We start from the raw sequence: 24,312 nt of genomic DNA on the forward strand, positions 1-24,312 counted from the left end.
CATCAAATGTCGTCTGAACTAGTCAACCAGTTAATGGAAAAGAACAACTTTGCCTGTGGGGATATCTGTAGCTCTCGCAAAGCCGTCCTTACTGTGATGGTTATTTCTTGTCCACTGGACAGGGTGCGCTTATTCTGCCTCTGCTTTATTTAAAGAAGCTAGGGCCAGCTGTTGTGGGCTTCATTCTGCAGAAGGGCCAGTTATCAGGCCAGGCAGCAACCTGTTCCCAGTTGTAGGTTGATGGTGAATTTGTACTAGGGTTGCCAACTCTGGTCAGACTGTGGTTTCATCACATGACCTCCCACCTCCAACTGCCCCACCCCCCAACATTGGTCACCCGACGTCAATCCTTGCAGCAATTGATTAACAATGGCGGCCACAATCCCCTGCGCTCCAGAAACTGCTCCATCTGTTGCGTGATTTTACCTGAGCGTGCATGCACCAGGGCCCCATTGCGTCGGGAACGCTGTGGTCCTGCTGTTTGTTGTGAGTGTGATGGGAGCGAAACAGGAAAAGAAAATGTCACAATGATTTTTCTCCCTGGCTCACATGGGTGTCCGGGAGATCTGCCCTTTAATTCCGGGAGACGCCAAGGACAATCTGGGAGGGTTGACGGCCGTAATTTGTACAACGGTCTGGGGCTGTGGGTGTTGCAAACTGTGGTTAGGCTTAGCCAAGCGGATGGTGACTCATTAGGATGTGTACAGGCTGCTGCTGGATGCTTCTGCCACGGTTTGTTGCCAGCTATATTTAAAGAATGACTTGTATTTATATAGCTGATACCGGACTTCAGTTACATGCATTAGAGAAGCTGGGATTGTTCTTAGAGCAGAGAAAGTTAAAGGTGGATTTAATGGAGGTGCTCAAAATTATGAGGTGTTTTGATGGAGGAGATAGGGAGAAACTGTTTCCAATGGCAGGAGGGTTGGTAACCAGAGGACACAGATTTAAAGAACCAGAGAGGAAGAGATTTTTTTTTTACACCGATTTGTTCTGATCTGGAATGCACTGCCTGAAAGTGTAGTGGAAGCAGATTCAATAATAACTTTCAAAAGAGAATTGGACAAATACTTGAAAAGGAAAAATTTGCAGGGCGATGGGGAAAGGGCGGGGGAGTGGGACTAATCGGATAGCTCCATCAAAGAGCTGGCACAGGCATAATGGGCTGAATGGCTTTCTGTGCTGTGAGATTCTATCATTCTCTAGTCTGATATATACCCTAAGCTTTGGAATTCCCTCCCTAAACCTCCCTGCCTCTCCTCCTTTTAAGACTCTCCTTCAAACCTACCTCCTTGACCACCAGTCCTAATATCTCATTATGTGGCTCGATGTCACATTTTGTCTGATAATGGTTCTGTGAAGCGCCGTGGGACGTTTTACTACATTAAAGGCGCTATATAAATGCAGGTTGTTTTTGTTGACAAAGGTTTCAATACAGCACAGATTTGGATAATTGTAATTAGTCGCATCAAACATGCTGATTTTTGCTCTCCTCTTGTCATCTTCTCATCACTTGGGCTGTGTTCCTTCCCCTTTATTTGGATGAGGAAATAATGCAGAGGAAGTGTATGAAATTGTGTCAGGTTCCCCTCGGTGTGAGGCAACGTGACTGTGGGCACATCTGAGCTGTAGTTTACAAATATCTCGCAAGACCAATCCGCTCTGCTCTCATTCGATAGGGTCATGAGCTGCAGCAAGGTTGTGGGAACACCATCACCTCTAACTCACACACCGTCCAAACATGGACGTATATCGCCTGCCGTTCCTTCATTATCCCTGGGCCAAAGTCCTGGAACTCCCTACCTAACTGCACTGTGGGAGAACCTTCACCACACGGACTGCAGCTCACCACCACCTTCTCAAGGGCAATTGGAGATAGGCAATAAATGCTGGCCTCGCCAGTGATATCTGACCCCTCCCTGCGGCGACTGCCCCCACCCCCCCCGGGCACCATCCAACCCCTCCCTGCGACGGCCGCACAACATCCGACCCCCCCGCGCGATGGCCGACCCTGAGTGGGTATGAGGGAAGATAGGAGAGAAATTAGAGAAAGATGTGGGTTCAGAGTTAGGGCAGGGGGAACCTTAGGGGCGGTTTCACTTGGTGGGGTCGGGGAAGGGTGGATACGGCAGAGGCAGCTCAACCCACACAGCTTTAGTTCCTTGTCTTTTCTAAATATGGTGTGCACTGACCCGATCCAAGCTGCTTCAGAGACAAACTGAAGAACTGAAACTCCTGCACAATTGAAATAATCAATGTTGTGAAATGGTCTTTTTGCCCCTCGGGAACATTGATTGTGAGTGTTTCTAAAGAGAAGCCTCATTGTTCACACTGGAGCCCTGAAGTGTTGTTAAAACTTGATCTGGGCCCTTTGAACTAATAGTTCAGGTAGAAGAGCAGTAGAACTGTTATTTTGAACTGGGCTTGAACGGCATGATTATTGGTTCTAAAAGAAATAGCGTACATTTATACAGTGCCTTTCACAACGTCAAGATGTCCCAAAGCGCTTTACAGCCAAAGCAGTACTTTTTTGAAGTGTAGTCACTGTTGTAGGAGACGTGGCAGACTAATTGCACACAGCAAGATCCCACAGACAGCAATGAGATAAATGACCAGGCCCTCTGTTGATGGTTGAGGGATAAATATTAGCCAGGTCACCAGGGAGAACTCTCCTCTTCTTCAAAACAATGCCATTGGATCTTTTACACCCACCTGAGCGGTTTAATGTCTCATCTGAGAGACGGCACCTCCTACACTGCAGCACTCCCTCAGTACTGCACTGGAGTGTCAGCCTGGATTATGTGCTCAAGTCTCTGGAGTGGGACTTGAACCCACAACCTTCGGACTCAGTGTGCTGCCACTGAGCCACGGCCAAGGTTCCCCAACTTCTATAACTTAGCCGGAGGCTTGGGAGAATGTTCTGGAATTTTACCGATTTGTTGTTACCGTCCTTCCTTTGTGAAGTACTGGTGACCAACTGTATCTGTGTCCGTGGTGTGGAGAGACGGGCTGTCTGGTAACACTGACACAGCAGTATTGAGCCCAAAGCACTGTGGGCCTGCCGGCATTCGGCCGCTTGATTTCAGTGTTTTTCGGTGACCGGTTTTGTTCATCGGTACCACTGTGTGACAGTGACTGAATACATCAAATTCCATTTTAGTTCCAGGGTTTTTCCCAGTGTTTTGGCGATCGCACAATGCGATTTAGTCCATTTTTCTGTAAACCTTGTGCAGAACACACGTTAACTGAGCCAAGTCTGACTTCTTCAAATCCCTTTAATTTAATGTGAAGTACGTTTGAGAAAGGCACACATTGAAGAGTTTATTTACCAGCGGATTCATGTCATACTTATATTTTATTTCATGTATTTTATTGTTTGAGAAGGTTTGCTGATCACAAACGGTTTAACATTGATACTGTGGGGTGATACTCGGCACTGAGCTGTTCTCCTGCACCTCCTAGTGGCCAGTTAGAATCGCAGTGGTAGGTAATGCACTGAGGGAGGGCAAACAGTAAAAGGGAATACGCAGTAAACGGGAATATATTGAGAGGGGTAGAGGAAGTGAGAGACCTTGGAGTGCATGTGCACAGGTCCCTGAAGGTGCCAGTACAGGTAGATAAGGTTATGAAGAAGGCATACGGAATGCTCTCCATTGTTAGCCGAGGTATAGAATACAAAAGCAGGGATGTAATGATGGAACTGTAGAAAACGTTGGTGAGGCCACAGCTGGAGTATTGTGCACAGTTCTGGTCACCACATTACAGGAAGGACGTAATTGCTCTGGAGAGAGTGCAGAGAAGATTTACAAGAATGTTGCCAGGGCTTGAAAATTGCAGCTACGAGGAGAGATTGGATAGGCTGGGGTTGTTTTCCTTGGAGCAGAGGAGGCTGAGGGGTGACTTGATTGAGGTGTACAAAATTATGAGGAGCCCAGATAGAGTAGACAGGAAGTACCTGTTTCCCCTACTGGAGAGTTCAAGAACTAGAGGACATAGATTTAAGCTGATTGGCAGAAGGATTAGAGGGGACATGAGGAAAAACTTTTTTACTCAGAGGGTGGTGGGTGTATGGAATTCGCTGCCCGAGTTGGTGGCAGAGGCAGGGACTCTCAACTCTTTTAAAAAGTACCTGGACCTGGACCTAAAGTGCTGTAAGCTGCAGGGCTACGGACCGGGTGCTGGAAGGTGGGATTAGAATGGGCACCTGGTTGTTCTTCGAGCCGGCGCAGACACAATGGGCCAAATGGCCTCCTTCTGTGCTGTATCTTTTCAATGGTTCTGTGGACCCAGGAACAGACTGCTACTCTCCTCCTTGACCAGGGGATTGGGGAATAAAGATAAGAAGGGAGTTGTTTTCTGCACTTGTGTGTGTATGTCTCTCTGTTTCTGTCTGTCTTTGTTAATCTCTCTGTTTCTCTCTCTGGCTCTTTATTTCTATCTCTTGTTGTCTCTCTGTTTTTGTCTTTATTTGTCTATCTCTGTTTCTCTTTCTCTGAGTCTTTCATAGAATCATACAAAGGTTACAGCATGGAAGGAGGCCATTCGGCCCATCGAGTCTGTGCCGGCTCTATGCAAGAGCAATCCAGCTAGTCCCACTCCCCCACCCTATCCCCGTAGCCCTGCAGATTTTTTTCCTTTCAAGTACTCATCCAGTTCCCTTTTGAAGGCCATGATTGAATCTGCCTCCACCACCCCCTCGGGCAGTGCATTCCAGATCCTAACCTCGCGCTGTGTTTTTAAAAAAAAGTTTTTCCTCATGTCACCTTTGGTTCTTTTGCCAATCACCTTAAATCTATGTCCTCTGGTTCTTGACCCTTCTGCCAATGGGAACAGTTTCTCTCTATCTACTCTGTCTAGACCCTTCATGATTTTGAACACCTCTATCAAATCTCCTCTCAACCTTCTCTGTTCCAAGGAGAACAACCCCAGCTTCTCCAGTCTACCCACGTAACTGAAGTCCCTCATCCCTGGAATCATTTTAGCAAATCACTTTGGCACCCTTTCTAAGGCCTTCACATCCTGAAGTGCAGTTCCCAGAACTGGACACAATACTCCAGTTGTGGCCAAACCAGTGTTTTATAAAGGTTCATCATGACTTCCATACTTTTGTACTCTATACCTCTATTTATAAAGCCCAGGATCCCGTATGCTTTTTTAACCGCTTTCTCAAGCTGACCTGCCACCTTCAATGATTTGTGTACAAATATCCCCAGATCCCTCTGTTCCTTTATTCCTTTTAGAGTCGTGCCCTCTAGTTTATATTGCCTCTCCTCATTCTTCCTACCGAAATGTATCACTTCGCATTTTTCTGCGTTAAATTTCATCCACCACGTGTCCGCCCATGCCACCAGCCTGTCTATATCCTCTTGAAGTCTATCACTATCCTCCTCACTGTTCACTACACTTCCAAGTTTTGTGTCATCAGCAAATTTTGAAATTGTGCCCTGTACACCCAAGTCCAAGTCATTAATATATATCAAGAAAAGCAGTGGTCCCAGTACTGACCCCTGGGGAACATCACTGTACACCTCCCTCCAGTCCGAAAAACAACCGTTCACCACTACTCTCTGTTTCCTGTCACTTAGCCAATTCTGTATCCATGTTGCTACTGCCCATTTTATTCCATGAGCTGCAATCTTGATGATAAGCCTATTATGCGGCACTTTATCAAACGTCTTTTGAAAGTCCATATACACCACATCAACTGCATTGCCCTCATCTACCTTCTCTGTCACTTCACCAAAAACTCAATCAGGTTAGTTAAACACAATTTGCCTTTAACAAATCCGTGCTGGCTTTCCCTAATTAATCCACACTTGTCCAAGTGACTGCTAATTCTGTCCTGGATTATTGTTTCTAAAAGTTTCCCCACCACCGAGGTTAAACTGACTGGCCTGTAGTTGCTGGGTTTATCTTTACATCCTTTCTTGAACAAGGGTGTAACATTTGCAATTCTCCAGTCCTCTGGCACCACCCACATATCTAAGGATGTTTGGAAGATTATGGCCAGCACCTCCGCAATTTCCAATCTTACTTCCCTCAGCAACCTAGGATGCATCCCATCCGGACCGGGTGACTTTTCTACTTTAAGTACAGCCAGCCTTTCTGGTACCTTCTCTTTATCAATTTTTAGCCCTTCCAGTATCTCAACCACATCTTCCTTTACTGAGAGTCTGGCAGCATCTTCCTTGGTGAAGACAGATGCAAAGTACTCATTTGGTATCTTGGCCATGCCCTCTGCCTCAATGAGTAGGGACCAAAAAGGAGGTCTAATCAGTACCACCCCTCCTCTCACTACCCTTTTACTGTCTACATATCTGTAGAAGACTTTTGGATTCCCTTTTATATTGGCCGCCCGTCTATTCTCATACTCTCTCTTTGCCCCTCTTATTCCCTTTTTCACTTCCCCTCTGAACTTTCTATATTCAGCCTGGTTCTCACTTCTGTTAGCAATCTGACATCTGCCATACGCCCCTTTTTTCCGTTTCATCTTACTCTCTATCTCTTTTGTTATCCAGGGAGCTCTGGCTTTAGTTGCCCTACCTTTGTCCCTTGTGGGAATGTACCTAGACTGTACCTGAACCATCTCCTCCTTTAAAGGCCGCCCACTGTTTAATTACAGTTTTGCCTGCCAATCTATGATTCCAATTTATCCGGGCCAGATCTGTTCTGATTCCACTGAAATTGGCCTTTCTCCAATTGAGTATTTTTACTTTAGAATGGTCCGTGTCCTTTTCCATAGCTATTCTAAACCTTAAGATATTATGATCGCTGCTCCCTAAATGCTCCCCCACTGTCACTTGCTCCACTTGGCCCACCTCATTCACCAGAACCAAATCCAGCAATGACTCCTTCCTCATTGGATGGGAAACGTACTGGTCAAGAAAGTTCTCCTGAACACACTTCAACAATTCCTCCCCCTCTTTGCCCCTTATATTATTACTATCCCATTCTATATTAGGATAGTTGAAATCCCCCGTTATCATTATTCTATGGCTTTTGCACCTCTCTGTAATTTCCCTGCAAATTTGCTCCTCGATATCCTTCCCATTAGTTGGTGGCCTATAGAATACACCCAGCAGTGTAATGGCACCTCTATTGTTTCTTAACTCTAACCAAATAGATTCTGTCCTTGACCCCTCCAGGACATCCTCTCTCTCCAGCACTGCAATATTCTCCTTAATCAATACTGCCAGCAACCCGCCCCCCGCTCCCTGAGTTTTTTTCCTTCCCTATCTTTCCTGAACACCTTGTATCCAGGAATATTTAGTATCCAATCCTGCCCTTTTTTGAGCCAGGACTCTGTTATCACCGCAACATCATATTCCCATGTGGCTATTTGTGCCTGCAGCTCACCGACCTTGTTCATCGCACTTCGTGTGTTTACACACATGCACCGCAAACCAGTCTTAGACCACCTTGTACTCTCTCTTAGTCTGATCCCACCTAATACTGCACTATTTCTTCTAGTTATATGCTTCTGTGCTATCTTTCTCTCCCAATTCTTTGTGCCCCTTTTTTCTCTTTTCAAATGCTACATCCCAGTGCCCATCCCCCTGCCAAATTAGTTTAAACCCTCCCCCACGGCACTAGCAAACCTCCCTGTGAGGACATGGTCCCAGCTCTGTTGAGGTGCAACTCGTCCGGCCTGTACAGGTCCCACCTCCCCCAGAGCCAGTCCCAATGCCCCAGGAATCTAAAGCCCTCCCTCCTGCACCATCTCTCCAGCCACACATTCATCTGCTCTACCCTCCTATTTCTATACTCGCTAGAGCATGGCATCGGGAGTAATCCAGAGATTACTACCTTTTGAGGTCCTGCTTATTAATCTCTTTCCTAACTCCTTAAACTCTGCCTGCAGGACTTCATCCCTCTTTCTACCTATGTCACTGGTACCGATATGGACCACGACCTTTGGCTGTTCACCCTCCCCTTCCAGAATGTTCTGCAGCCGCTCAGTGACATCCTTGACCCTGGCACCTGGGAGGCAACATATCATCCTGGAATCACGTCTGCGGCTGCAGAAACGCCTGTCTGCTCCCCAACTATGGAATCCTTGAGCACTATTGCTCTTCTGACCTTTCTGCTCCTCCCACCGCCCACCCTGTTCAGCTGTGGTCTTTGCTCTCTGGCTGCACTCCCCAGAGGAACCTTCTCCTCCACTGGTATTCGAAATGAATACCAGTTAGAGAGTGAGATGCCCCCAGGGGACTCCTGCACTACCTACCTGGCCCTCCTTGTCTGTCTGGCGGTCACCCAGTCCCTCTCTGCCTGCACTCTCTTAAGCTGCAGAGTGACCACCTCCTGAAACGTGCTATCCACGAAACTCTCAGCCTAGCGAATGCACTGCAGTGACGCCAGCTGTTGCTCAAGCTCCGAAACCCTGAGCTCGAGCTCCTCCAGCTGACAACACTTCCTGCACCTGTGGTTGTCCAGGACACGGGAGGCGTCCTGGAGTTCCCACGTGGCACAGGATGTGCATTCGACATGTCTGAGCTGCCCTGCCATGCCTCATTTTATTAGATTACCAACTAAACTTAACAGAAATAAACTAAAGACTAAAAAAAACACTCACCAGCTACTCACCAATCAGTTCCGTCCCTTGTGCTGACGTCACTTTAGGTTTTTACCTTGCTCCCTGGACCTCGCTTTTTATCTGCTCCGATCCCCTGCCTCCCGGTCTCTCGCAGGTCCTCACTCGCTCGTGATCCCCCGCCTCCCGGTCTCTCGCAGGTCCTCACTCGCTCGTGATCCCCCGCCTCCCGGTCTCTCGCAGGTCCTCACTCGCTCGTGATCCCCCGCCTCCCGGTCTCTCGCAGGTCCTCACTCGCTCGTGATGCTCCGCCTCCCGGTCTCTCGCAGGTCCTCACTCGCTCGTGATCCCCCGCCTCCTGGTCTCTCGCAGGTCCTCACTCGCTCGTGATCCCCCGTCTCCCGGTCTCTCGCAGGTCCTCACTCGCTCGTGATCCTCCGCCTCCCGGTCTCTCGCAGGTCCTCACTCGCTCGTGATCCCCCGCCTCCGGTCTCTCGCAGGTCCTCACTCGCTCGTGATCCCCCGCCTCCCGGTCTCTCGCAGGTCCTCACTCGCTCGCTCTGGGCTGTGGACTCCGGGCTCCCTCTCTGTGTCTTTCTCTATGTTTCTCCCTGTCTCTCTTTATTTCTGTCTTTATTTGTCTTTCTCTGTTTCTCTTTCCCACTGTGTCTCTGCCTCTCTGTGTGTGCCCCTCTCTGTCTCTGTATCTGTCTCTGTCTCTCTGTTTCTATCTTTATCTGTTTCTATCTCTTTGTTTCTTTGTCTCTCTCTCTGTGTCTCTCTCTCTATTCGTCTCTTCCCCCTGTCACTCCAGGATGCCCCGTTGTACAGTTACAGTAATGTTCTGTTCAATGCCCAGTGTGTTGATCTCTCCAATTATTTGTTTATTGACCATGGATGCAGTGCGTGATCTGATACTTTCTGACGAATGTATCTATTTTCCATATTTGGTTTAAATGAAAGTATCTGCTAATCTGAGAAAGGACAAGGTGGGTCAGCTCATTAAAAACAGTAACTGATTAACAAATGTGTGATTCTGAAGCACACTGATTTATGGTTTACGCAGAAAAGTTGACCAAATTGCGGAGTTCAATCTCCAAATCACACTCTTAAAAACTCCATGCAGTAAACAAAGGGAGTTCAGCGACTGTTGAACTGTGACCCTGCTTGTGACCCACTGTCATGTGACACCTTGCCCAGGTGAAAGTAACCAGCTGTAATAGGCCCCATGATGGCCATGTTGACTTTGGTTCACAGTTCCTGATTTTCAAGAACCTCTTTGGAAGATCATACATTCGCGGTATGGTGGGTGGCCTGCTGGTACTGGACTAGCCACGTAGAGGTCAAGAGTTCAAATCCCACCACAGCAAATTGTAAAATTTAGTTCAATAAATCTAGCAGTTTGTGGACTGGCACCAAGGAAAACAAAACCATGCTGCATTGTCGTTTTAAAAACCCGACAGGTTCACTAATGTTCTCCAGGGGCACGAACCTACAACCACCAGCCCCCCTCCCCATTCTGGCCTTGTACTCTGTCGTATCACCCGCCTCTGATTATACCAACAAATGAATTCTGTACCTTTCTGTTCACAGGGGACAAAGTTATGGATCATAATGGAATATTTGGGAGGCGGTTCGGCTTTGGATCTGGTAAGTGTAAGGTTTGTCCATTGGCGATTGTCATGGGGAGTCTGTATCTGAAGTCTCCAGTGTGAGACTCGAAGCTTTTGCTCAGTGCAGAGCAGCGGGCCGCGGAAATGAACCCAGAAACTTACTGCATCACTTTCCGAGTTTTGATAGTGAGAAACTCCTTTCTGTTCCTGGCAAAAGGCTAATTTGCTTGTGGCTATTTTCCACCTGACCCCCAAACCATCTCCGGAGAATGGAAAATACAGGAATGTTTTGAAAATAAGGGAATGTTGAGTGTCCTGATGAGTGTAGAACGTCCGACTTGATTCAGAACTTTGGTCTCTACCCACTATGTTCTCTGCTGAGTGCGATCCAGGTAAAGGCACCATCTGTAAATTTGTCCTGAGCTGGATCGCCAACACTGGTTGGACCGTATTCTGGGCGGTTTCATCACATGACCTCCTGCTTTCAAACGCCCCACTCCTGCGCTGTCACCATTGGTCGCCCGATACATCAATCATTCGATAGTGGCACCCACAGTACCCACAATCCTCTGTACTCCAGAAACTGCTCCGTCCATCGTGTGGTTTTAATCAGTGCGTGCATGTACCAGGGCCCCATTGCATCCTGGGAACGCTGCAGTCCTGTTGTTGCGAGTCCGGCCGAAGAAAATGTCACGATGATTTTTCTCCCGGGAATGTCTGGGAGATTAATCTTTAATATCGGGAGACTCCAGAACAATCCTGGAGGGTTGGTAAACCTAGCCTCCCCCCATTAAATCAGGACTGATACCTGCTTGTGTTCAGACAGGACGCTAACCAATGGGTTCGGTTATAACATGAATCACAGAACAGAGGTTGAGCTGATTACACTCGTTGATCCCCAATACTGAGACACAGTCTTCACACTCCCTGGGGTCAGCTCTCATCAATAGTTTGTGCTCCTTCAGTTTTATACCATGTTTGGCTAATCTCTCTCCTGCTAACAGCTCTCTGCAGACGATCGGGGTCTGACTGCTTTTTGATATTTATGCATAACGTCGTCTCTGCAGGATTATTAACTAATAATAATTTGCTTTTCTGTAGCGCCTTTCATGACCTCAGGATGTCCCAAAGTGCTTTACAGCCAATGAGGTTCTTTTGAAGCGTAGCCACTGTTGTAATGTACGAAACGTGGAAGCCAATTTGCGCACAGCAAGATCCCGCAAACAGCAATGCGATAATGACCAGATTTAGTAATGTTTGTTGAGGGATAAATAGGATACCAGGAAGAACTCCTCTGCTCTTCTTCAAAATAGTGCCGTGGGATCTTTGATTCCATGATTTGGGGGCGATCGGTTCCATGATTTGGGGGCGATCGGTTCCATGATTTGAGGGCGATCGGTTCCATGATTTGGGGGCGATCGGTTCCATGATTTGGGGGCGATCGGTTCCATGATTTGGGGGCGATCGGTTCTATGATTTGGGGGCGATCGGTTCCATGATTTGGGGGCGATCGGTTCCATGATTTGGGGGCGATCCGTTCCATGATTTGGGGGCGATCGGTTCCATGAATCAGGGAGGGTAAAGGGAGGTTAGGGGGAAAAACAGTTCGAAGATAAGCTTGTGTGGAGGGGAAGGGAAGATCCCACCGTGTGAGGAGAGGGGCAGTGTTGGTGTGAACTGTAGGGAAGGGGGATTAATCCATCATTTTAAAATAATCTACAGTTGTTTAAACATACCCGAGTGCAAAACCTCCTCACAGAAATGAGGGAAAGTCTGCACAGTTATTATTGCAGTCTTCCACAGTTTTGCAGTGGCCCTGATTATAGGCTAGCATTGCTGTGACGACATATGTGAGAAAGATTTGCAGGAATGTTTTATTGGAATGTGATGTGATTTTAAATATGGTGAATTTGAAAGTTATTTAAAGGACAGTTTTGCACTTGCTGACCTACATTGGCTCCCGATCCACCAACACCTCTTTTTTAAAGAAAAACTTTCATCCTCGTGTTCAAATCCCTCCATGGCCTCTCTCCTCCCTATCGCTGCAACCTCATCCAGCCCTACAACCCTCCGAGATCTCTGCATTCCTCTGATTCTGTCCTCTTGAGCATCCCTGATTTCCTTCCCTCCACCATTGGCGGCCGTGCCTTCAGCCTGAAACTCTGGTACATAAGAACATAAGAAATAAGAGCTGGAGTAGACCACATGGCCCCTCGAGCCTGCTCTGCCATTCAATAAGATCATGGCTGATCTTCGACCTCAACTCCACTTTCCTGCCCGATCCCCATATCCCTTGATTCCCTTAGTGTCCAAAAATCTATTGCTTTCAACCTTGAATATACTGAACGACTCAGCATCCACAGCCCTCTGAGGTAGAGAATTTCAAAGGTTCACAACCCTCTGAGTGAAGAAATTCCTCCACATCTCGGTCTTAAATGGCCGACCACTTATCCTGAGACTATGTCCCCCCCACCACTCCCGCCACCTTAGTTCTAGACTCTCCAGCCATGGGAAAACAACCTCTCAGCATCTACCCTGACAAGCCCCCTCAGAATCTTGCATGTTTCAATTAGATCACCTGTCATTCTTCTAAACTCCAGAGAGTATAGGCCCATTCTACTCAATCTCTCCTCATAGGAAAAACCTCTCATCCCAGGAATTAATCTAGTGAACCTTTGTTGCACCGCCTTTAAGGCAAGTATATCCTTCCTTAGATAAGGAGACCAAAACTGTTTACAGTACTCCAGGTGAGGTCTCACCAAAGTCCTGTACAATTGTAGTAAGACTTCCTTATTTTTGTACTCCAACTCCCTTGTAATAAAGGCCAACATGCCATTTGCCTTCCTAATTGCTTGCTGTACCTGCATGCTAACTTTTTGTGTTTCTTGTACGAGGACACCCAAATCTCTCTGAATACCAACATTTAATAGTTTCCTACCATTTAAAAATATTCTGTTTTTCTATTCTTCCTACCAAAGTGAATAACCTCACATTTTCCCACATTATACTCCATCTGCCACCTTCTTGCCCACTCACTTAACCTGTCTATATCCCTTTACAGACTCTTTGTGTCCTCCTCACAACTTACTTTCCCACCTAGCTTTGTATCTTCAGCAAACTTGGATACATTACACTCTGTCCCTTCATCTAAGTCATTAATATAGATTGTAAATAGCTGAGGCCCAAGCACCGATCCTTGCGGTACCCCACTAGTTACAGTCTGCCAACCTGAAAATGACCCATTTTCTCTCTACTGTTTTCTGTCCGTTAACCAATCCTCTATCCATGCTAATATATTACCCCCAACCCCATGAGCCCTTATTGTGCATAAAATCCTTTAATGTGGCACCTTATCCAAAGCCTTTTGAAAATCCAAATATATTACATCCACTGGTTCCCCCTTATCTACCCTGCTGCATCCTCAAAAAACTAATAGGTTTGTCAAACATGATTTCCCTTTCATAAAACCATGTTGACTCTGCCTAATCATATTATGATTTTCTAAGTGCCCTGTTACCACTTCCTTAATAATGGATTCTAGCATTTTCCTGACTGATGTCAGGCTAACTGGCCTTTCGTTCCCTGTTTTCTCTCTCCCTCCTTTCTTGAATAGCGGGGTCACATTTGCTGCCTTCCAATCCGCTGGGACCGTTCTAGAATCTAGGGAATTTTGGAAGATCACAACCAATGCATCCACTATCTCTGCAGCCACCTCTTTTAGAACTTTTGGATGGAGGCCATCAGGTCCAAGGGATTTGTCGGCTTTTAGTCCCATTAGTTTCTCCAATACTTTTTCTCTACTGATATTAATTACTTTAAGTTCCTCACTCTCATTAGCCCCTTGGTTCCCCACTATTTCTGGTATGTTTTTTGTGTCTTCTACCGTGAAGACAGATACAAAATATTTGTTTAACGTCTCTGCCATTTCCTGCCATTATAATTTCTCCTGTCTCAGCCTCTAAGAGACCCACATTTACTTTTGCTAATCTCTTCCTTTTCACATACTTGTAGAAGCTCTTACAATCTGTTTTTATATTTCTTGCTAGTTTACTCTCAAATTCTATTTTCTCCCTTTTTATCAATATTTTGGTCATCCTTTGTTGGTTTCTAAAACCCTCCCACTCCCCAGGCTTACTACTCTTCTTGGCAACATTATAAGCCTCTTCTTTTAATCTAATACTGTCCTTAACTTCTCCCTCCCTGAACCTTTCTGTCTCTCCACCTCTTTCTGCTCCTTTAAGACCCCCTTTGGTCACCTGTCCTAATATCTCCTTTGGCTCGGTGTCAGTGTTTGTCTGATTACATTCCTGTGAAGCGCCTTGGGATATTTTACCATGTTAAAGGTGCTATTTAAATGCAAGTTGTTGTTGTTGCAATAAATATCCCTTTTTAAATCAATGATTACAATTTAGAAAGGTCCATCTCCCTTTCTTCTTTCTATTTTTCTGTGAGCTTCAGTTGCATATGTGCGTATGAAAGTTTGGGCCAGTCACAGTCCAGGCATCACACTTCAAAGTGTCAAAAGTATTTTTTTGTAAATGGAGAAAGAGAGCCAGTTGCATCCTGCTAGTTTTTCTGAGTTCGAGGAGGAGCCAGGGATTTTCAAGCAGCTGCCAATCTATCCACGAATCGACCTCTGAATGTGCCTTGTGCTCCACCTTAGCAGCAGAATAATACATTGGATGTTGCATGGTGTAACGCCACTGTAAAACTGACGATTAAACAGCAAGACACGTGCCCTAGTTTATTTGTTTCAATAGCGAGTGCTAAAGATATCAGCTAAGATTGGCTGGGAGATGTGATGGAGCCTGACCTTGAGAGAAAGGTGAATTGACATAAATGTCAATAATATTCTGGTCATTAAAATTCTCTGGGCAGTGAGTGTGTTTACCCTGTCATTGATGTTTAGCCAGTTCCCCTGGACCACACTGAATTTCAACTAACAAACAGAAGGAAAAAAATGAGTTCTTTGTGGCCGTTTCACTATTAAGAAGGGACTAGTGATGAGCTATGATGAGCTATTAAAAGGGACTAGTGATGAGGTATTAAAAGGGACGAGTGATGAGGTATTAAAAGGGATTAGTGATGAGGTATTAAAAGGGATTAGTGATGAGGTATTAAAAGGGATTAGTGATGAGGTATTAAAAGGGATCAGTGATGAAGTATTAAAAGGGATTAGTGATGAGGTATTAAAAGGGATTAGTGATGAAGTATTAAAAGGGATTAGTGATGAGGTATTAAAAGGGATTAGTGATGAGGTATTAAAAGGGATTAGTGATGAAGTATTAAAAGGGATTAGTGATGAGGTATTAAAAGGGATTAGTGATGAGGTATTAAAAGGGATTAGTGATGAGGTATTAAAAGGGATTAGTGATGAGGTATTAAAAGGGATTAGTGATGAGGTATTAAAAGGGACTAGTGATGAGGTATTAAAAGGGACTAGTGATGAGGTATTAAAAGGGATTAGTGATGAGGTATTAAAAGGGACTCGTGATGAGGTATTAAAAGGGATTAGTGATGAGGTATTAAAAGGGACTAGTGATGAGGTATTAAAAGGGACCAGTGATGAGGTATTAATAGGGATTAGTGATGAGGTATTAATAGGGATTAGTGATGAGGTATTAAAAGGGGCTAGTGATGAGGTATTAAAAGGGGCTAGTGATGAGGTATTAAAAGGGATTAGTGATGAGGTATTAAAAGGGACAAGTGATGAGGTATTAAAAGGGGCTAGTGATGAGGTATTAAAAGGGACTAGTGATGAGGTATTAATAGGGATTAGTGATGAGGTATTAAAAGGGACTAGTGATGAGGTATTAATAGGGACCAGTGATGAGGTATTAATAGGGACCAGTGATGAGGTATTAAAAGGGATTAGTGATGAGGTATTAAAAGGTACTCGTGATGAGGTATTAATAGGGACCAGTGATGAGGTATTAAAAGGGATTAGTGATGAGGTATTAAAAGGTACTCGTGATGAGGTATTAATAGGGACCAGTGATGAGGTATTAAAAGGGATTAGTGATGAGGTATTAAAAGGGACTAGTGATGAGGTATTAAAAGGGATTAGTGATGAGGTATTAAAAGGGATTCATGATGAGGTATTAAAAGGGATTAGTGATGAGGTATTAAAAGGGATTAGTGATGAGGTATTAAAAGGGATTCATGATGAGGTATTAAAAGGGATTAGTGATGAGGTATTAAAAGGGACTAGTGATGAGGTATTAAAAGGGACCAGTGATGAGGTATTAATAGGGATTAGTGATGAGGTATTAATAGGGATTAGTGATGAGGTATTAAAAGGGACTAGTGATGAGGTATTAAAAGGGATTAGTGATGAGGTATTAAAAGGGACTAGTGATGAGGTATTAAAAGGGATTCATGATGAGGTATTAAAAGGGATTAGTGATGAGGTATTAAAAGGGATTAGTGATGAGGTTTTAAAAGGGACTAGTGATGAGGTATTAAAAGGGATTCATGATGAGGTATTAAAAGGGATTAGTGATGAGGTATTAATAGGGATTAGTGATGAGGTATTAAAAGGGACTAGTGATGAGGTATTAAAAGGGACTAGTGATGAGGTATTAAAAGGGATTAGTGATGAGGTATTAATAGGGATTAGTGATGAGGTATTAAAAGGGATTAGTGATGAGGTATTAATAGGGATTAGTGATGAGGTATTAAAAGGGACCAGTGATGAGGTATTAGAAGGGATTAGTGATGAGGTATTAAAAGGGACTAGTGATGAGGTATTAAAAGGGACTAGTGATGAGGTATTAAAAGGGATCAGTGATGAGGTATTAAAAGGGATTAGTGATGAGGTATTAAAAGGGATTAGTGATGAGGTATTAAAAGGGATTAGTGATGAGGTATTAAAAGGGATTAGTGATAAGGTATTAAAAGGGACTAGTGATGAGGTATTAAAAGGGACTAGTGATGAGGTATTAATAGGGATTAGTGATGAGGTATTAAAAGGGATTAGTGATGAGGTATTAAAAGGGACCAGTGATGAGGTATTAGAAGGGACTAGTGATGAGGTATTAGAAGGGACTAGTGATGAGGTATTAAAAGGGACTAGTGATGAGGTATTAAAAGGGATTAGTGATGAGGTATTAAAAGGGACTCGTGATGAGGTATTAAAAGGGACTAGTGATGAGGTATTAAAAGGGACTAGTGATGAGGTATTAAAAGGGATTAGTGATGAGGTATTAAAAGGGACTCGTGATGAGGTATTAAAAGGGATTAGTGATGAGGTATTAAAAGGGACCAGTGATGAGGTATTAAAAGGGATTAGTGATGAGGTATTAAAAGGGATTAGTGATGAGGTATTAAAAGGGATTAGTGATGAGGTATTAAAAGGGACTAGTGATGAGGTATTAAAAGGGATTAGTGATGAGGTATTAAAAGGGATTAGTGATGAGGTATTAAAAGGGATTAGTGATGAGGTATTAAAAGGGACCAGTGATGAGGTATTAAAAGCGACTAGTGATGAGGTATTAAAAGGGACTAATGATGAGGTATTAAAAGGGACCAGTGATGAGGTATTAAAAGGGATTAGTGATGAGGTATTAAAAGGGACCAGTGATGAGGTATTAAAAGGGACTAGTGATGAGGTATTAAAAGGGATTAGTGATGAGGTATTAAAAGGGATTAGTGATGAGGTATTAAAAGGGACTAGTGATGAGGTATTAAAAGGGATTCATGATGAGGTATTAAAAGGGATTCATGATGAGGTATTAAAAGGGACCAGTGATGAGGTATTAAAAGGGACCAGTGATGAGGTATTAAAAGGGATTAGTGATGAGGTATTAAAAGGGATTAGTGATGAGGTATTAAAAGGGATTCATGATGAGGTATTAAAAGGGACTAGTGATGAGGTATTAAAAGGGATTAGTGATGAGGTATTAAAAGGGATTCATGATGAGGTATTAAAAGGGATTAGTGATGAGGTATTAAAAGGGATTAGTGATGAGGTATTAAAAGGGATTAGTGATGAGGTATTAAAAGGGATTAGTGATGAGGTATTAAAAGGGACCAGTGATGAGGTATTAAAAGGGATTAGTGATGAGGTATTAAAAGGGATTAGTGATGAGGTATTAAAAGGGACTAGTGATGAGGTATTAAAAGGGACTAGTGATGAGGTATTAAAAGGGACTAGTGATGAGGTATTAAAAGGGAACAGTGATGAGGTATTAAAAGGGAACAGTGATGAGGTATTAGAAGGGATTAGTGATGAGGTATTAAAAGGGATTAGTGATGAGGTATTAAAAGGGAACAGTGATGAGGTATTAAAAGGGACTAGTGATGAGGTATTAAAAGGGAACAGTGATGAGGTATTAAAAGGGATTAGTGATGAGGTATTAGAAGGGATTAGTGATGAGGTATTAAAAGGGATTAGTGATGAGGTATTAAAAGGGACTAGTGATGAGGTATTAAAAGGGAACAGTGATGAGGTATTAAAAGGGACTAGTGATGAGGTATTAAAAGGGACTAGTGATGAGGTATTAAAAGGGAACAGTGATGAGGTATTAAAAAGGAACAGTGATGAGGTATTAAAAGGGATTAGTGATGAGGTATTAGAAGGGATTAGTGATGAGGTATTAAAAGGGATTAGTGATGAGGTATTAAAAGGGAACAGTGATGAGGTATTAAAAGGGAACAGTGATGAGGTATTAAAAGGGATTAGTGATGAGGTATTAAAAGGGAACAGTCAGCATGGATTTGTTAAGGAAGGTCGTGTCTGACTAACTTGTTTGAATTTTTTGAGCAGGTAACAAGGAAGATCGATGAGGGTAGCGCAATTGATATCGTCTACATGGATTTCAGCAAGGCTTTTGACAAGGTCCCACGTGGCAGATAGATCAAAAAAGTAAAAGCCCATGGGATCCAAGGCAGAGTGGCAAGTTGGATCCAAAATTGGCTCAGTGACAGGAAGCAAAGGGTAACGGTCGACGGGTGTTTTTGTGACTGGAAGGCTGTTTCTAGTAGAGTTCCGCAGGGCTCAGTACTAGGTCCCTTGCTTTTTGTGGTATATATTATTGATTTGGACTTGAATGTGGGGGACTTGATCAAGAAGTTTGCAGATGATACAGAAATTGGCTGTGTGGTTGATAGTGAGGAGGAAAGCTGTGGATTGCAGGAAGTTATCAATGGACTGGTCAGGTGGGCAGAAAAGTGGCAAATGGCATTCAATCCAGAGAAGTGTGAGGTAATGCATTTGGGGAGGGCAAAAAAGGCAAGGGAGTACATGATAAATGGGAGAAGTGTGGAGGAACAAAGGGACCTTGGAGTGCATGTCCACAGATCCCTGAAGGTAGCAGGACAGGTAGATAAGGTGGTTAAAAAGGCATACCGGATACTTTCCTTTATTAGCTGAGGCATAGAATATAAGAGCAGGGAGGTTATGCTAGAACTGTATCAAACATTGGTTAGGCCAGTTTGAGTACTGCGTACAGTTCTGGTCACCACATTACAGGAAAGATGTGATTGTACTAGAGAAGGTGCAGAGGTGATTTACGAGGATGTTGCCAGGGCTGGCAAATTTTAGCTATGAGGAAAGATTGGATAGGCTGGGGTTGTTTTCTTTGGAACAAAGGAGGATGAGGGGAGATTTAATTGAGGTATATAAAATTATGACAGGACTAGATAGAGTGGATAGGGAGGACCTATTTCCCTTAGCAGAGGGGTCAGTGACCAGGGGGCATAGATTTTAAAGTAATTGATAGAAGGATTAGAGGGGAGCTGAAGAACAAATTTTTCACCCAGAGGGTGGTGGGGGTCTGAAACTCACTGCATGGAAGGGTGATAGAGGCAGAAACCCTCATCGCATTTAAAAAGTACTTGGATGTGCACTTGAAGTGCCGTAACCTACAGGGCTATGGACCAAGTGCTGGAAAGTGGGATTAAGCTGGATAGCTTTTTTTCGGCCGACACGGACACGATGGGCTGAATGGCCTCCTTCTGTGCCGTAACTTTCTATGATTCTGTGACTAATGGTGAGACTACCTCTAAGTAATAGAGGAGACCATTATATTTCAGTCGAAGAGCTCCAACTTTTCAAGATGTAAAACTGCACTTCATGATGACCTTAACATTCCTTTACCTTTGACCCTTTCTAGTTTCCTGTTATGCAGAAGGCTTTGTGTATTGTATGCCAACTTGCGGTTTCCTTTACTGTTAGGCTGTTGGGCTGTGCTCGAGTTGGAAGCAACACTGGATTTCGATTGACGGCGTGAACAGCCTTCATTGTAACTTTACCAAGACCTGTCCTTTTAAGCCCAGTTGAAGCTGACCTTATTCTGACCTCACTGCAAACCCTGTTGAGGTCAGACTCCGATTCCCGATTCAGCAGGTGTATGTAACCCAGTGCTCGAGCTGTAAAGGAGCTCTCAGTCTCCTTCTGGGCCATCTTTCAGCAGTTTGACCTCTGCCTCTCCCTCAGTCTTTTGATCTAAAAATGAAAGATTTTCTTCCTCTTCCTAACGGTTGGTGATTGCGTGTTCTAACGGCCATAGATAAAGCCATTTAACGAAAGATCAAGATGGCAGAAAGCACAGTAAAATATGGAGGCTGCATATTCAAACATTTGATCATTTATTTTGTTCGCATTGACCCTCTGTTGAAGGGCAAACTTCGTGTGGTTTTACCCTTTGTAATTTCTAGGCCCCGTTTCTCTGCACAACAGCCGAGCATCCAGATCTCTGCCAGGTTACCTCTTTGGCCAATGGGCTGGAGATGACCCTGGGCCTCTCAAACCCTCATCCTCTCTTTTTCCCCTAACCCCCCCCCCCCTCCAATAGCCTCTGCCCTGGAGTAGCTCAGAACTGGAACTGAACTGAACAGAATACGATAGACTAGATATCTCCAGTTGAAGATGGACCACCAACACAGACTCCAAGGCCCAATTGGCCTCCTCCTGTTCTGTAAGTTCAATGATTCCAGGATGCTTGGAGGCACAGACCAGGCGCTGGGGATGATTCAGATATCCTGCTCTCCACCTGTCAGGGCAGGCAGCACCTAAAGTCCAATTGGCTCCCGACTTCTCCCCTCCCAGCAGTACACATGTCTGAACACAGATTACTGCTACTGTACAGTTGATCAGAACTCCAAAGATTCTGAACGTTGAACTGCAGTTCATGTTGAATGGCAGATTTGAGTTTAACAGCAGCTGGAGAATGGCTCACTCCAACTCCACTTTATTTAGACTTTAGTTTAACTCTTTTATCTCATGTTCTATGGGGGAGGGGAGTGAACACAAGGGACAAACAAAGAGGTCTCCACAACAGTAATGGTAAAACTGGTATTGCACTGTACCTAGAATCATAGAAAGGTTACAGCACGGAAGGAGGCCATTTGGCCAACCGAGTCCACGCTGGCTCTATGCAAGAGCAATCCAGCTAATCGCACTCCCCCGTCCTATCCCCGTAGCCTTGCATAGTTTTTCATTTCAAGTACTTATCCAGTTCCCTTTTGAAGGCCATGATTGAATCTGCCTCCACCACCCCCTCGGGCAGTGCATTCCAGATCATAACCACTCACTGAGCTAAAAGGTTTTCCTCATGTCACCTTTGATTCTTTTACCAATCACCTTAAATGTATGTCCTCTGGTTCTTGATCCTTCTGCCAATGGGAACGGTTTCTCTCTATCTACTCTGTCTGGACCCTTCATGATTTTGAATACCTCTGTCAAATCTCCTTGCAACCATCTCTGTTCCAAGGAGAACAACCCCAGCTTCTCCAGTCTACCCACGTAACTAAAGTCCCTCATCCCTGGAATCATTCCAGTAAATCTCTTTTGCACCCTCTCTTAAAGCCTTCACATCTTTCCTAAAGTGCGGTGCCCAGAACTGGACACAATACTCCAGTTGTGGCTGAACCAGAGTTTTATAAAGGTTCATCATGACTTCCTTACTTTTGTACTCTCTGCCTCTATTCATAAAGCCCAGGATCCCGTATGTTTTTTTAACCGCTTTCTCAACCTGACCTACCACCTTGAACAATTTTTGCACATTAATCCCCAGATCTCTCTGTTCCTGTACCCCTTTTAGAGTTGTGCCCTCTAGTTTATATTGCCTCTCCTCGTTCTTCCTACCGAAATGTATCACTTCAAATTTTTCTGCGTTAAATTTCATCTGCCACGTGTCCGCCCATGCCCCCAGCCTGTCTATATCCTCTTGAAGTCTATCACTATCCTCCTCACTGTACACTACACTTCCAAGTTTTGTGTCATCGGCAAATTTTGAAATTGTGCCCTGTACACCCATGTCCAAGTCATTAATATATATCAAGAAAAGTAGTGGTCCCAGTACTGACCCCTGGGGAACACCACTGTACACCTCCCCCAGTCCGAAAAACAACCGTTCACCATTACTCTCTGTTTCCTGTCACTTAGTCAATTCTGTATCCATGTTGCTACTGCCCCCTTTATTACATGGGCCGCAATCTTGACGATAAGCCTACCATAAGGCACTTTATCAAACGCCTTTTGAAAGTTCATATACACCACCTCAATTGTATTGCCCTTATCTACCCTCTCTGTTACCTCATCAAAAAACTCGATCAGGTTAGTTAAACACAATTTGCCTTTAACAAATCCGTGCTGGCTTTCCCTAATCAATCCACACTTGTCCAAGTGACTGCTAATTCTGTCCCGGATTATCATTTCTAAAAGTTTCCCCACCACCGAGGTTAAACTGACTGGCCTGTAGTTGCTGGGTTTATCTTTACATCCTTTCTTGAACAAGGATGTAACATTTGCAATTCTCCAGTCCTCTGGCACCACCCCCATATCTAAGGATGTTTGGAAGATTATGTCCAGAACCTCCGCAATTTCCACCCTTACTTCCCTCTGCAACCTTGGATGCATCCCATCCGGACTGAGTGACTTATCTACTTTAAGTGCAACTAATCTTTCTAGTACCTGCTCTTTATCAATTTTTAGCCCATCTAGTATCTCAACTATATCTTCCTTTAGTGAGGCTCTGGCAGCATCTTCTTCCTTGGTAAAGACAGATGCAAAGTACTCATTTAGTACCTCGGCCATCCCCTCTGCCTCCATGAGTAGATCTCCTTTATGGTCCCTAATCAGCCCCACCCCTCCTCTTACTACCCGTTTACATGCCTGTCGAAGGGAACTTGTCACTCCTGCCCGGTCTGGGCTACATGTGACTCCAGTCCCATGCCATGTGGTTGATTCCCTTTTATGTTGGCCGCCAATCTATTCTCTTTGCCCCTCATTTCCTTTTTCACTTCCCCTCTGAACTTTCTATATTCTGCCTGGTTCTCACTTCTGTTATCAACCTGACATCTGTCCTACGCCCCTTTTTTCCGTTTCATCTTACTCACTATTTCTTTTGTCATCCAGAGAGCTCTGACTTTAGTTGCCCTACCTTTCCCCCTCGTGGGAATGTATCTAGACTGTACCTGAACCATCTCCTCCTTAAAGGCCGCCCACTGTTCAATTACAGTTTTGCCTGCCAATCTTTGATTCCAATTTACCCGGGCCAGATCTGTTCTCATCCCACTGAAATTGGCTCTCCTCCAAGTGAGTATTTTTACTTTAGAATGGTCCGTGTCCTTTTCCATAGCTGCTCCTTAAATGCTCTCCCACTGACACTTGCTCCACTTGGCCCGTCTCATTCCCGAGAACCAAGTCCAGCAATGCCTCCTTCCTCGTTGGGCCGGAAACGTACTGGTTAAGAAAGTTATCCTGAACACACTTCAGAAATTCCTCCCCCTCTTTGCCCCTTATTATTATTATAAACCTGAGTTTAACTTGTGAAGAGTTTAATGACAGTGTACAGTGAAAATAGCTTGATCACATATAATTGTGGCCTTTTTTGAAACCTGTTGTCAGGATGTGTTGCACAACGCTGGTGAAGCAGCATTTTATTGCCCATCCGAGTTGCCTTGAGGGCATTAAAAATCAACCACATGACATGAGACTGGAGTCACGTGTAGCTGGAGAGACAGGTCCCCTTCTCCGAAGGAGAGCTGGGTTTCTATGACGACCCAGTAGTTTTACAGTACCAGTTAGCATTTAACAAGATTCATTGAATTCCCATTTCCGGATATGTCATGGTGGGATTTGAACTCATGGGGCTGGATATTAACTCCGAGGCGGGAAGAGAACGGGGCGGGGTGGTGGGGGGGGAGGGTGGAGGACGTACA

At 44.6% G+C, this 24,312-nt stretch overlaps 1 protein-coding gene across 1 annotated transcript in view; it reads left to right on the top strand.

The window, feature by feature from the left end:
* The window catches only part of stk26 (serine/threonine protein kinase 26), a 135,999-nt gene that overhangs the window by 89,473 nt on the left and 22,214 nt on the right, over nucleotides 1–24,312 (top strand). The window contains exon 3 of the mRNA XM_067996780.1: nucleotides 10,127–10,183. Within this exon, the coding sequence (XP_067852881.1) occupies nucleotides 10,127–10,183 (57 nt within the window). The remainder of the gene's footprint in view (nucleotides 1–10,126; nucleotides 10,184–24,312) is intronic.

Source organism: Heptranchias perlo, chromosome 15, assembly GCF_035084215.1.
Source record: "Heptranchias perlo isolate sHepPer1 chromosome 15, sHepPer1.hap1, whole genome shotgun sequence".
NCBI classification, from domain to species: Eukaryota; Metazoa; Chordata; class Chondrichthyes; order Hexanchiformes; family Hexanchidae; genus Heptranchias; species Heptranchias perlo.